Source organism: Marmota marmota, unplaced genomic scaffold, assembly GCF_001458135.2.
Source record: "Marmota marmota marmota unplaced genomic scaffold, marMar, whole genome shotgun sequence".
Classification (NCBI taxonomy): domain Eukaryota; kingdom Metazoa; phylum Chordata; class Mammalia; order Rodentia; family Sciuridae; genus Marmota; species Marmota marmota.
Genome location: NW_026000057.1, coordinates 5,681,998 through 5,695,946, shown reverse-complemented (window position 1 = coordinate 5,695,946; position 13,949 = coordinate 5,681,998). Strand labels below are relative to the sequence as shown.

General features: G+C 35.4%; 1 protein-coding gene across 3 annotated transcripts in view; it reads left to right on the top strand.

Moving 5' to 3' along the window:
• Prmt9 (protein arginine methyltransferase 9) overlaps positions 1-10,929 on the top strand; it is a 44,173-nt gene extending 33,244 nt beyond the window's left edge. For all 3 annotated transcript variants that reach the window (XM_015484457.2, XM_015484458.2, XM_048813486.1), the window contains 3 exons: positions 5,740-5,893; positions 10,157-10,279; positions 10,568-10,929. In XM_015484457.2, coding sequence (XP_015339943.1) covers positions 5,740-5,893; positions 10,157-10,279; positions 10,568-10,783 — 493 coding nt within the window. In that variant the 3' untranslated portion in view covers positions 10,784-10,929. The remainder of the gene's footprint in view (positions 1-5,739; positions 5,894-10,156; positions 10,280-10,567) is intronic.
• Positions 10,930-13,949: the final 3,020 nt, after the last annotated feature.

The window sequence follows — 13,949 nt, the reverse complement described above, 5'->3', positions numbered from 1 at the left end:
GTATTTTGATGCACAAAGTAGCCCAGATTTGGCTCGTTGGAGTTCCTTCAAACTGGCTTCGGTATCTTTTTGATGTGTTCTCAAGATGCTTAAGCATATACTAACTTTTGGTACAATCAAATGTTTTATATTAATATTGTGTTTTTTTTTGCTCAGCCTTACAGTCAGTCTTTTTCCAAGGAACCCTTGTTCCTTTTAGTGGAGATATTTGAGATCAAGATTTTGATGACAGGTATGATCATTGCTAATGATGAGTCATTGCTTGTAGGCTCTCTTAAATGTTTAAAGCTAGGAAATGTATGTTACACACATCCACACGTCCATAATCATACATGTGTACACATACACATAAGTATTTTTTACTTCTGTATCTATTTTATTTGTTAAAAAAAAACCAAAAAAACCTTGTGCGTTCATCCTGATACATTTACTTTCAATCCGCTACCATAGTGTTTATTGTGGTCCCCCTTTCATATTTGTAATTCTCTTTCTCATCAGTGAAGAGTCATCAGTATACTCACTCTCCTGCTCATGCCTTGAGTATGTATAAAATCATTTCAGATTTGCTAAACTTATACCACTGTGGAAAGCAAGCCTACTAACTAGAGGGTAATTGTTAGTCTAGTGTTTTTGTTTTTTGTTTTGTTGGTACTGGGGATTGAACCCAGGGACACTCTGTACCACTGAACTGCATTCCCAACCCTTATTATTTTTTGAGACCGGTTCTCCCTGAATTGCTTAGGCTGACCTTGAACTTGTGATCCTCCTGCCTCAGCCTTCCAAGATTCAGTGTCCTCAAGCTTTTTCCCAAAATTTTGTTTTAGGAATTTTATAGTTTTAGGTCTTCTATTTAGGTGTTTAATCCACTGTGAGCTAATTTAAAAAAAAATTTGTTTAGTTGTAGATGGACACAATACTTTTATTTATTTACTTATTCTTTAATGTGGTGCTGAGGTTCAAACCCAGGGTCTTACATGTTATGCAGGCTCTTCATCACTGAGCTACGACTCCAGCACAAGTTAATTTTTATATACAGTTGTCAGGTAAAGTTCCATCTTTATTTTTTTGTGTTTCCAGTTTACCCACCATCATTTTTGGGTTAATTTATGGGCTCTCTCTTCTCCATTGGTCTGTATATCTATCTTTATACCAGTACCACTGTGTTTTGGTTACTGTTGGCTTTGTATTGTAATGTGTTTTGAAATCAGGGAAAGTGAGGCCTTTGATATTCTTTTTCAAGATGGCTTTGTCTATTCAGGGTCATTTAAGAGTCCATATGAATTAAGGGTGAATTTTTCTGTTTCTGCAGAAAACATTGTTGGTATTTTGATAGGGCCTGCATTGAATGTGCGCATTACTTTGGGTAGTGGGGACATTTTAACAATATTGTATTTGCATCTATGAACATGAAATGTCTACATTTCTGTATGCCTTTAATTTTTTTCAGCAAAGCCCTATGGTTTTCAATGAACAAATCTTTTCTTTTTTTTTTTTTTTTTTGGTTCTGGGTATTGAACCCACTTACCACTTACCCCAGCCCTCTTTAACTTTTTATTTTGAGAAAGGGTCCCACTAAACTTCTGAGTGCCTCTCAGAAGTTGCTAAAGCTGGCCTTGAACTTTAGATTTTCCTGACTCAGACTTCTCAGTTTTGGGGATTACAGTTTTGTGCCACCATGCCTGGCTTCAATGTACAAATCTTTTATTTCCTTTGTATTTTTCCTAAGTATTTAGATGCTATTGTGAATAGATTTTTTTTTTTTAAATTTTCTTTTCAGACTGTTCATTGATAGTTTATCGAAACATAAATGATTTGTATATTTTTTCTATCCTGTGATTTTGCTAAACTAGTTTATTCTGTTTTTTGTGAGGGGGTTGGGGTAGAATCTTTAGTGTTTTCCACATGTAAGCCTACAATCAGAGACACTTTTACTATTTGAATGTCTTTTTTTTTTTTTTTTTTTTTTTAAATTTTTTATCCTTGGCTAAGACTCCAGTACTTTGTTGAGTAGCAGTTACCAAAAATGTGCACTCTTTTCTTTTACCTAATCCTAGTGAAAAAGCTTTCAGGCAGTGGTATTTTATTTTAATGGAACCTGTAAATGATTTTTTAAAAAGCAGTTTTGGTGATAAAGCAATTTGTTAGGGGGTCTGTTTTGTCTGAATGATATTTTATCCTAGTAACGAACAACTTACATGAAGGCTATCTGCAACTCCCCTTCCCAGTGTTTCTCAATAAGGAGGGAAGAGTGGTGTTATTAATAATGGCATTTTGGTTGAGACAGTTCTCATGTGGGTGTGTCTTCAGCTTTGGCATCTCTGGGCCTTAAATGCTGGTAGCAGCCTTAATCCTTGTTTAAACCAAGATTCTCCCCAATCCCCTTTCTCAAATACCTTCTGAGTAATGCTTCAGCCTAAGTAGCAGCCCAGTCTCCTTTATAGGTACTTCTGAATGTGTAGAATTATTTTGAGCATGGGGCCGGAAGCATGCAGATACTCTCACCCAGGCCTTGCTATTACTGCCTTGAGCCTCTGTGTATGTGTTGGGGTAAGGGGGACTCATGACACATCAAGGATGAAATTAGAATGATATGGGCTGAATGATAAAGGGCATCTCTCTCACTGGACTACAATAATAGGACAAGAAGAAATGAGTCACTTAGAAGCTTATGCGTTTAAGACTATATTTGCCGTTAGTTTAAAATGTTCATTCTTAGACTCTTGTTCACTCATATAGATTAAAATACAGAAGAAAGCTTGGTAAGCTTTTATCTAACATTTCAAATTTTGGAGGGTTGGAGTACAAAGAAACATTGAAACTTCAGTATTTTCACCATTTATGGTTAGACTTTTAAAGTGGAACATATTTTTTATCGTTGAAGACACAGATGGTTCTGAAGTATTACTTAATTAAAGGGTTGGATTAAGGAGTAGAGGTGTGACAAAATACTCATTATGGTAAAGATAAGCAGTTTCAAGTCCAGTGGTATTTTATCTGAACATAACTTAACATTCCTGTTCATGATAGTAACATTGAGGTTAAAAAATAGTTTTAGGATGTTTTAAAGTAATGTGAATGTCATCTTTTAAAGTAATTTTTATGAACTGCTTTTTGTATCTTTGGCATGGTTCCTAGTTTGTGGTTCAAACTTTTCTCACTTTTAGGATTTGGTAAATGATTGTTGACATTTTCTTCAGCCTATTATTTCTTGTTACTGCCTAGGATATTGTGATGTTATAATAAGAAATATACATTGGTGTTCTCTAGTTCCTATAGAAGAACTTCTAAAACCTTAGAATTTTATGGGTGATAGGGTAAAATGAGTGCCTTTTTTAAAATCCAACCATATCTGAGTTCATTCTAATGAGATATCTCTAGGTGAGCCTCTAAACAGCTTTGGGAGGCGGGGAGGGGGTGGGGGGGAGCTGGTTGCCAGAGGAACCATGTGATTAGAAGGTTGGAAATTTCAGTCCTGGAGAAGGGAGTGGGGCTGGGAATTGAATAATGTATCACCAGGGACCAGTGAATTAATTATGCCTGTATAATGGTATTTCCATTACAAACAAACAACCACCGCCCCCCTCCTGCTTTAGAACAGATAGGTTCAGACTTTCCAAGTTGGTGAACACATTGAGGTGCTAGAGGATAGCTTGTGTGCAAAGCTCTATACTCCTCTCCCATACCTCCATATTAAAAAAACAAACAAACAAAAAAACACCCTATTTTCCTTTTACTCACTAACCACTCAGTATAATAGTTCTGACATCAGATGTGCAGGGATTTCTCATCGCATACCAAGAAGTTCTTAAGTGTACACCAGCAGGGTGTCCTCAAATTTATTTCTACCTACCTGGAGATGGCATCAGATCCCCCAGGTTGAGTACTCAGTTCTGCAGGACTGCCTCCAACTTCAGGTGCCAGTTGCATACAGTAGGTTGTTACCTATTCTACCAACTGGCTATAAATTTATCAATTTGTAAATCTCCTCTTCAGGTTTGATTAATTTGCTAGAAGAGCTCACAAAATTTAGGAAATTTTACTTACATTAACATATTAAATTTTAAATTTTTATTTTGAGGAAGCAGGGAATTAGTTTGAGAAGTGATGGTGAATTGTATGTAATTCTAGACTACAGTATTACCTTTGCCCTATGTATGCCTTCTGTTTGGCTGTTTCTGAATTGTATTCTTTGTAATAAAACAGTATATGTAAGTAAGATGTTTTTTCTCAATTCTGTGAACCATTTTAGCAAATTATTGAAACCAAAGAGTGAGTGCCCTAGCTAGGTTCAATCCAAAAAAAAAAAAGCGGTGGGTGGGTGGCATGGACAAAGAACACAACCTCTACTTTACACCCAGATTCACAAGTCTGGATTCACAGATATGATTAATGCTTTGTCACATCTGCTTTATGATTCTCTTCATGAACCATTTACAGTAAGTTCTGAGTATCAGGGAACCCCTACTTCTTTGGAGTATGTGTCTTAAGAACAAGTTATTCATCTATGCAGTATGTAGTGAACAAAAATCAGAAAATTTACATGGGCTTTATATTATTATCAAGCCTACATTTTTTTTTTTTTTCTCGTACTGGGGATTGAATTCAGTGGTACTTTACCACTGAGCTACATCCCCAGCCTTTTTTATTTTGAGACAGGGCCTCACTAAGTTGCTGAGGGTCTCAGTAAATTGCCCAGAGAGTCCTTGAATTGCCTCAGCCTTCTAAGTTGCTGGGATTACAGGTATGTACCACTGTACCCAGCTCACTTAAAAATCTTACTCCAGTTTACTATTTGTCACAGTGTTCTTCATAACTTTTTAAATTCCTGGTCTCAGAATTCAATCCAGGGTCACATTTTATGTTTAGTGTTCATGTCTCCTTAATCTTCTTTATTCTGATAGTTTTTATGTTTCCTTAGTCTCTTTTTTTCTGAAAATTCCTCAGTCTTCATGACATTAACAGTTTTGAAGAATTTAAGCCATTTATTTTATAGACTGTTCTTCATATTTTCCTATGGTTAGATCCAGATTACCCATTTTTAGAGAGGAATGATTACCACAGAAGTTTTGTCACACTTGGAAGCACATAGTGCTGCTTTATCCCATGGTTGTTAAGGTTAACTCAGATCATTTGGTTTAAGGTGCATCACCATTTTGTCCACAGTTTCCCTCTTTGTAATGAACAGGTCATTTGTGGGGGTATTATTATGAGTACCTCTTACCTGAAATGCTTAGGACCAGAAATGTTTGATTTTTTTTTTTTTGAATTTTTGAGTATTCATATAAACCTAATGAGATAGCTTAGGGATGGAGCCCAGGTCTACACATGAAATTCATTTATGTTTTATGCACACCTTATACACAGGTGTAGAATTTTATACCTATAAGTAGCATTCTAAAAGTTTTTGATTTTCGAGTGTTTCAAATTTTGGATTTTAGGATAGAAATGTTTAACCTGTAATTTTCATATCCATGGATGACCCTTGCCTGCATCTGAGGACTTGTGTCCATCATCCAGCCAACTGGTTATTTTTGTTTCATAGGTCAGTGGTTACCTTAAGTTTGACTTGTTGGGAAATTATTTCCAGTGCTTTACCATTCTGAACTACCAGCTGATAATAACACAAAGTTCATTAGACTATACATAATGTGTGGCTTAGTAACTCATGATTCTTAGTTATTTGATATTCATAAAATGTAGGAAATCAAAAAACTTTAAAAAACACATGTTATCTTTTAGGTGTTTACTACAGTCTGGAGGCAAGATCTTTCCTCAGTATGTGCTAATGTTTGGGCTGCTGGTGGAATCACAAACACTGGTAGAAGAGAATGCTGTTCAAGGACTAGAACGCACCCTTGGGTTAAATATAGCACCTTTTATTAACCAGTTTCAGGTAAGTATCTAGAAAAGAAGATTTACTCATGTCACTATAATCTACCTTATTTCTCATTGAGGTTTTATTGAGTCATTGTGTTTAGCTACATTAGAATGTAATCAGTTTCTTAGAGCACAGGGATTTATTATGTGTAAAAATCAACCTAGGAGTTAGAAAATAACCAAGGTATATTGCCATGAATACAGTTTGTGCTAGGTTTTGGTCTTGTAAAAAATGGTACTCCTTGTCAAGAAAGAAGTCTCCAGAAGATCTATATTCTAAACTTGAACCTTACATTGAGACCTCAAGTTGGCAGCAGATAGGTGTGAGCAGCTAATGTCCAGGGTCAAGTTCAGCCACAGGGAACAGGAATTTAGGAGTCTAGGAAGTTGGAGCAAGGCAAGCCAGGAGATGAGGAACCAAGATTTAGAAATGAGGATTAAACTGACATAGGCACTATCAGAAAAGCACAGATTTGTGAGTTAAAAATAGTGGGTATGGAGGGAACATCTCTGGAACAGGTTTCTGGTTAGAGACAGGGGAATAGGTGGGATGTGATAGGCCAAAGCAGAATGTTGGAAGGTAGGATGTTGAGTACAGAGTTAAAAGAAGATATCTAAAACTTGTTTCTAAAGGCCAAGGATAGTAAGTATTTAAGTGTTTACAGTTAGATTGTCCAAGAGCAGTATCTCTTGGTAAATTTAAATTAATGAAGGAACTGCTTTATTCAAGGCTGGATAATTAAAATTTTATAGTTAGTTCAATCTCAGTATTTTGGAGGTTTTAATAAAGAGAATACACTTAGCAGAAGATACAGATTATTTCTTGGATGCTCCAAAATGCCATCTTCTTTCTATCATATTTCCCCTTAATCCTGACATAAACAATTCTTTGATTCTACCAGAATTTACATATATTGATTCTGCTGTGTGTGTGTGTGTGTGTGTGTCCCACCACCAAGGGTGTTCTACCATTGAGCCATATCCCCAGCTCTTTTTTTTTTTTAAATTTTTCTTGTAATTGTAGATGGACAGAATACCTTTATTTATTTGTTTATTTTTATGTGGTGCTGAGGATCAAACCAGTGCCTCACACATGCTAGGCAAGCACTCTGCTACTGAGCTACAGCCCCAGCCCTTTCCAGCTCTTTTAAAAAACCTTTTAAATTTTGAGACAGGGTCTCACTAAATAGCAGAGGCTGGCCTTGAACTTGTGATTTTCTTGCCTCACTTTCTTGGATTTCTGGGATTATACGTGTTCATCTGCCATCTTTTTACTATATTTCCTATCTCGTATCCTTCCTTTCTTAAGAGCTTATATCCCATGGTCTGTTTTTCATATACCTTTTTGTGGAAACATAAATTTCTCATTATTTCTGCTGGCCTTGGAAGACCCTACATTGGTTGAATCTAACACTGTGTTTTTTAAAAATAAATTTTATTCTAATTTGTTATGAATGACACGAGAATGCATTACAATTCATATTATACACATATAGCACAACTTTTCATATCTCTGGTTGTATACAAAGTATATTCACACCATTTGTGTCTTTGTACATGTACTCAGGGTAATGACGTCCATCTCATTCTACCATCTTTTTTACATCCCTTGCCCCCTTCCTTCCCTTCTTCCCCTTTGCCCTGTCTAGAGTTAGTCTAATCTTCACTTGCTTCCCCTCCCAACCCCACTATGAATCAGCCTCCTTATATCAGAGAAAACATTTGGCATTTGGTTTTTTTGGATTGGCTGACTTCAGTTAGCATTATATTCTCCAACTCCATCTATTTACCTGCAAAAGTCATGATTTTATTCTCTTTTATTGCTGAGTAATATTCCATTATGTATAAATACCACATTTTTCTTTATCCATTCATCTACTGACAGGCATCTAGGTTGGTTCCTCAGTTCAGCTATTATGAATTGTGCTGCAATAAACATTGATGTGGCTGTGTCCCTGTAGTATGCTGTTTTTAAGTTCTTGTTTTTAAGACCAAGGAGTGGGATAGCTGGGTCCAAAGGTGGTTCCATTCCCAGTTTTCCAAGGAATCTCCATATTGCTTTTCATATTGGCTGCACCATTTTGCAGTCCCACCAGCAATGTATGAGTGCCTTTTCCCCTACTTGCCAACACTTATTGTTGTTTGTTTTCTTAATAGCTGCCATTCTGACTGGAGAAACAACACTGTGTTCTTTATACCAGTATGCCTGTGGCTGGCCTATAATACTGTGGTCTCACTTCTTCAGTAGATGACCACTCATCTGAAGAGGCTCCATAATCTTTCCTGGTAGTTTTACATGCTATAGCTTATGTATTATTTGCTTAGGTATTAATATTGCCTCTCTTCTAATATGATTATCTCTTAGGCAATTGAGTGAATCAGTGAAACAAAATGAGAGGTTGTTAAAAAATACAATAAAGAACTCTGTTCATTCAGCAACTATTTAATGAAATGTCTACCACATGCACTATTTTAGAATTTGAGAATATGGCTATGAAACTTAAGTTGCTACACTCATGGAGCTAGCACTGAAATTGGAAGAGATAAGATAATAAATAAAAGTGTGTGATAGATGGTGAGACATGCTAGCAGGTTAAGGGAAATAAATGGGGATGTTGGAAATATACTATTTTACCTAGGTTACATCTAAGGAAAGACTCATGGGTAAGTGATATTCAAACAGTTTGGAGTCAAAGAATCAGCAAATTAAATGGCCTGAGGCATGATTGAAATATTCAGAGAGTTGAGAGAAAACCCAGAGAAATATGAGGCCAGATCCTGTAGAGCCTCTTGGCCATTGTAAGGACTTTGGCCTTTACTCTGAAAGGGGAAGGGAACAACTGGGGGCCATTGAGCAGAGGCAGAACCTGATGTTAGGAGTAGAATACTTGGGAGGTTTGGCAGAGGCCTCAGATTATTGTAGAAATTTAGGAGAGGTGGTAGGGCTTAGCCTGAAGTGGTAGTAATAGAGTGTTGTTGTGTCTTTTCAGGTTAAAGCACTTGGAATAGTAGGTAGCATTTACTGGGGGAAGTAGGAGGATGGTTCCACATTTTTGGAAGGGGCCTTTTGAGCAGTTTGATAAGAGTTCAAAGAAAGCTCTAGACTGAAGATGTAAATTTGGCAGTCAGTAGTACAGATGATATGGAATCAGTGTATAGGTGATATAGACAGATGAAATCTCCTTGGGTGGGGGTAGAAAAAGAGGATTGAGAACTGAGCTCTTGATTGGGTTTCTAGCTCTTGATTGGTATTCGGTTGGATATTTCTAGAAGGAATTGACAAAGATGACAGGCAGGAGCGGCCAGTAGGTTAAATTGAGAAACAAAAGTGGATCATACTGTGTGGTATGGGTACAGCCATGAGGGGTTAGTGTCTAGGCAATGCGAGGTGATGTGGAAATCTAGGGCTTTTTCATTGATGGATGGAAACATGAATGAAAAGCATAATGAAGAATCCTGGAAATGAGATGGGAGGTCACTGTGAATTTTTATGGAGAAGAAAGGTTGGATGGTTTCAAGGATGCCCAGGGAGAGGTTGATGTATCTGTGGTCTGTTTCACCATGAAGGACTTTTATAGAAAGGAAAGCAGGAGTTTCCTTTATGTTTCAAATGAGGAAGAGATTAAAAATTATTAATAGGAAGATTCCATTGCAACTCACATTGATTAAAATAATAGCAGTGATTTTCACTTTGTACATTTGGAACATCAGAGTACTTTCAGAATTGAAACCTGGGTCCCTACTTTTGATTGGTGTTGGTGTGGATTGTGGCCTTAGCAATCAAACCTATGTAAAAGGTCCCCAGGTGACTTCAGTTTGCTGCCAAAGTTGAGAACCACTGCCTTTTAGGAGTAAACATACTTTTCCAAATGAAATCTATTTGGTTGAATTTGGCATATTTTTGTCAAACAACTTTTTTTTTTGTCAAACAACTTACTACTCAGTGTTGTACTATTTTGCTTCTTTAGTTCGTAAACAAACTTGAGGTTTACAATTTTTTGGATCTGTTTGACTCAAGTATGTTGAATTTGCGTTCATGAAAGTGAGAAATGTACAGGTAACTGAAGCCTTAGCCAGGTATTTAACCTGATTAAACTTTGGTTCATTTTTCCTAAAAAACTGGAATAGTGAAAGTCCTTGTGACTTAGGATGCTAAAAGAAATGAGGTAATAGATGTAAAAAGCATCATCTGTCACACTGAGCCAGTACAGATCAAACACTTGGTGAGCCCAGACCATAAAAAGAATGAGTAAAAGTGAAAACTTTACATTTTCTATAGGTGCCTATCCGTGTATTTTTGGACCTGTCTTCATTGCCCTGTATACCTTTAAGCAAGCCAGTGGAACTCTTAAGACTAGATTTAATGACTCCATATTTGAACACCTCCAACAGAGAAGTGAAGGTAAGGACAACACACAAAATGATAAACTCTTGTTATGGTCCAAATAATTAGCTTAGATAATACTGTATATACATATCTTTAGCCACTTTGAAGATTTAAATCTTGCTTCTTTTCTAAACAATATACAGAAATGGATTTGAGTATTAGTGAATAAAACAGGTTAATATTAATTTGAATTGGGTGGTTAAATATATTTTAGAAATGTATTTTAAAGAGAAAGAGGATTTACTAATTAAAGTCTACTTCATTTATCCTAATGAAGTTTTCTTAATTTCTTAATTCCCAAAGGTACACATTTGTAAATCTGGACAAGTGACTGCTATTCCGTTTTGGTACCATATGTACCTTGATGAAGAGATTCGGTTGGATACTTCAAGTGAAGCCTCCCACTGGAAACAGGCCGCAGTTGTGTTAGATACTCCCATCCAGGTTGAAATGGGAGAGGAACTTGTTCTTAGTGTTGAGCACCACAAAAGCAATGTCAGCATCACAGTGAAACAATGAGGAGCGGTTTTCTAGTGAAAACTGTTAGAGCGTCAACTGCAAAGTTCTTGTCTGAATTAGTGGGATTGTAATCATAAAATGGGTACATAAAATTTAATTCCTTGTAATTTAAAAAATAACATTAATAAAGTACATTTAAAAGATCATAGAAATAGCATTATTTTAGAAATATTATTGCAGACTTGCTTTCAGGAAAAGAACAAATCATTAGTTTTTAAATTTTTAGGTACTTTAGTTTTACTTGACTCTGTATGGATTTCTTTTTGTGTGGGTGGTACTGGGGTTGAACCCAAAGGCACTTTGATTTGGATGCTCAAAAGAAATATAATTCTTCCCATTCTTAGCGCCTTTGAAATTGGGAGATTATTATCATGCCTTTTACGTGCTATGTTCTTTATAAGAAAGGCACAAAGATGATTCTTTGTTAAGAAAAAAAAAACTATCATTGTTATACCACCCATCTTTTTTTAAGTTAAATTTTAAAAAAAAGTTAAATTTTATTTTTTGTATTTAAGATACACAACAGATTTTAGGACACAGATAATAAAGAGTTACAGTGAAGTAAATTAACATACATTGTTTTCAGTTACCTAGTTTTTGTTTTATTTTTGTAGCAAGAGCAGCTAAGACCTCATACTTCGGGATTTATTACCTGCTGTCCTCATGTTGTACATTAGATCACTAGACTTATTCATTCTATATATCTGTTCTGTGCCTTCCATTGTTTGATTCTGTATCTCTGTATATTTGAATTTTCTTTTTTTTTCTCTTTAATTTTTTTTTCAGTTGTCAGTGGACCTTTATTTATTTATATGTGGTGCTGAGAATTGAACCCAGAGCCTCACACATGGGAGGCAAGTGCTCTACCACTGAGCCACAACCCCAGTCCCTGTATATTTGAATTTTCAAATGGCAAGATCTTATTCTTCTCAAGGGCTGAATAGAACTCATATATAATTCTACTAGTTTCTTTATCTATTCATGGTTCACAGGCAGTTAGGTTGTTTCCATCACTTGGCTATTGTGAATACTGCTGTGATTGATGAACATGGAATTGCAGGTATCTTTATGATGGTGATTTTATTTTCTTTAGGTGTATGCCTAGAAGAGGGATTGCTGGGTCACATAGTGGTTTTATTTTAAATTTCTTTAGCAACTTCCATACTGTTTTCCATAATGGCTATACGGCTATATTGATTCCCACCAACAGTGTACAACTCCCTGTTCTCCATAACCTTGTCAGCATGGTATCTTTTGACCTTTTGAGAACAGCCATCCTAATAAGTAACAGGTGAGTGTTGGTATCTCAGTAGTTTTAAATTGCATTTCCTTAATTATATGGAGAACCTTCTCACATACATGCTGCCTATTTTCATGTCGTCTTTGTAGACATGTCTATTTAGACCTTTTGCCCATTTTTGATAAGGTTTTTCTACCATTGAGTTGACATTTTAGATGTTAACCCCTATTGGATGTATTCTTTGCAAATATTTTTTCCCAGTCTGTAGGTTGCCATATTTTATTTCCTTTGCTATGCATTTTTTTTATCTTGATGTACAGTTGTTGTCCCTCAGTAGGGGAAGGTTCCAGGACCACCCCCGCAAATAGGAATATGCGAATACTCAAGTCCCCTTATGTCAAATGGTATAGTATTTGTATATTACCTGCATATATCCTTCCTTAAATTTTAAATCATCTCTAGTTATAATCCTAATACAGTGAAGTATTATTTAGTTCTTACACATAAATACTGTATATACTGAAAATACTAGTTAATTGTTACACCATTTTGTTCAGGGAATAATGGCAAATACATGTTCAATATAGATCTGTAGATGTGGAATATGTGAATTGAAGGGTCTGTTGTTCTATTTACTTATTTTTGCTTTTGGCACCTAATCATTCCGTATGATATTCAAAGTCATTGAGCTATCATCTTTGTTCTTTCAGGAGTTTTATACTAATTTTACATTTAGATTTCCTATACATTTTGATTTTTGTGTCTGGTATAGGAAAGGTTCCTATTTCATCCTTTTGTATGTGGAAATTCAGTTTTCTCAGCATAATTTATTGACTGTCCTTTTTCCATTGTGTCAACTTGATGCCCTTGTCAAAAATTATTTATGGTCTCTGTATTCTGTTTCACTCATTTGTGAGTCCATTTTTATGCCAGTCCCATACTGTTTTATTATAGCTTTATAATAAACACATATTTATTGTAACAAATATATATATATATATATAAGCTATAACATATATATATATATATATATATGTTATAGCTTTATAATGTATATATATATAAATTTTCAGATTGGTTTTCATGTTGCTGCCTAGGCTGGTCTTGAACTCCTGGGCTCAGGTGATCCTCCTGCCTTAGCATCTGAGTTCAGCTGAGACTATAGTCATGAGCCTCTCTCTGCACTTGGCTTGTAGCAATTTTAAGTCAGGAAATGTAATGCCTCCAACTTTTTCTTACTTGGAATTGTTTTGGCTCTTTGGGGTCTTTTTTTTTTCTTTAAAGAAGGCTATTGGGATTTTGATAGGAATGGCATTATACAGGGTATCTTTCCATTGGTTTGCATCTTCAGTTTGTTTCATCAGTGTAAGACATTTTTCTAGATCCCTCGTTAATTTACCTCTAAGTATTTTATTTATTTATTTATTTTCAATGTTTTTTTTTAAACATTCTTTTTAAATTTATTTATTTTTTATGTGGTGCTGAGGATTGAACCCAGTGCCTTGCACATGCCAGGCAAGTGCGCTACCACTTGAGCCACATCCCCAGCCCCTAAGTATTTTATTTTTGATGCTGTCATAAATGGGATTATTTTTCTTCATTTTTCAGTTAGGTCATTATTTGTGTATAAAAATGTTACTGATTTTTGTGTCTTACTTCATTTATTAGTTCAAATACTATTTTGTGGAATCTTTGAGGTTTTTAATATTTTTATTAAAAATATTTTTAATATATAACTTTCTTTCAATAGAAATGTTTAATTCATAATATTGAACAAAATGAGGTCTTTGTATCTGAATTACTATTGTGAAACATACATATATATGAATGTATGTGTATAAGTATATAAATCAAAGGTTTTGAGAAACAACTCATCTTTGATATTTGCAACATACTACCATCTCTCTTTTCTCTTATAGTGTTAAA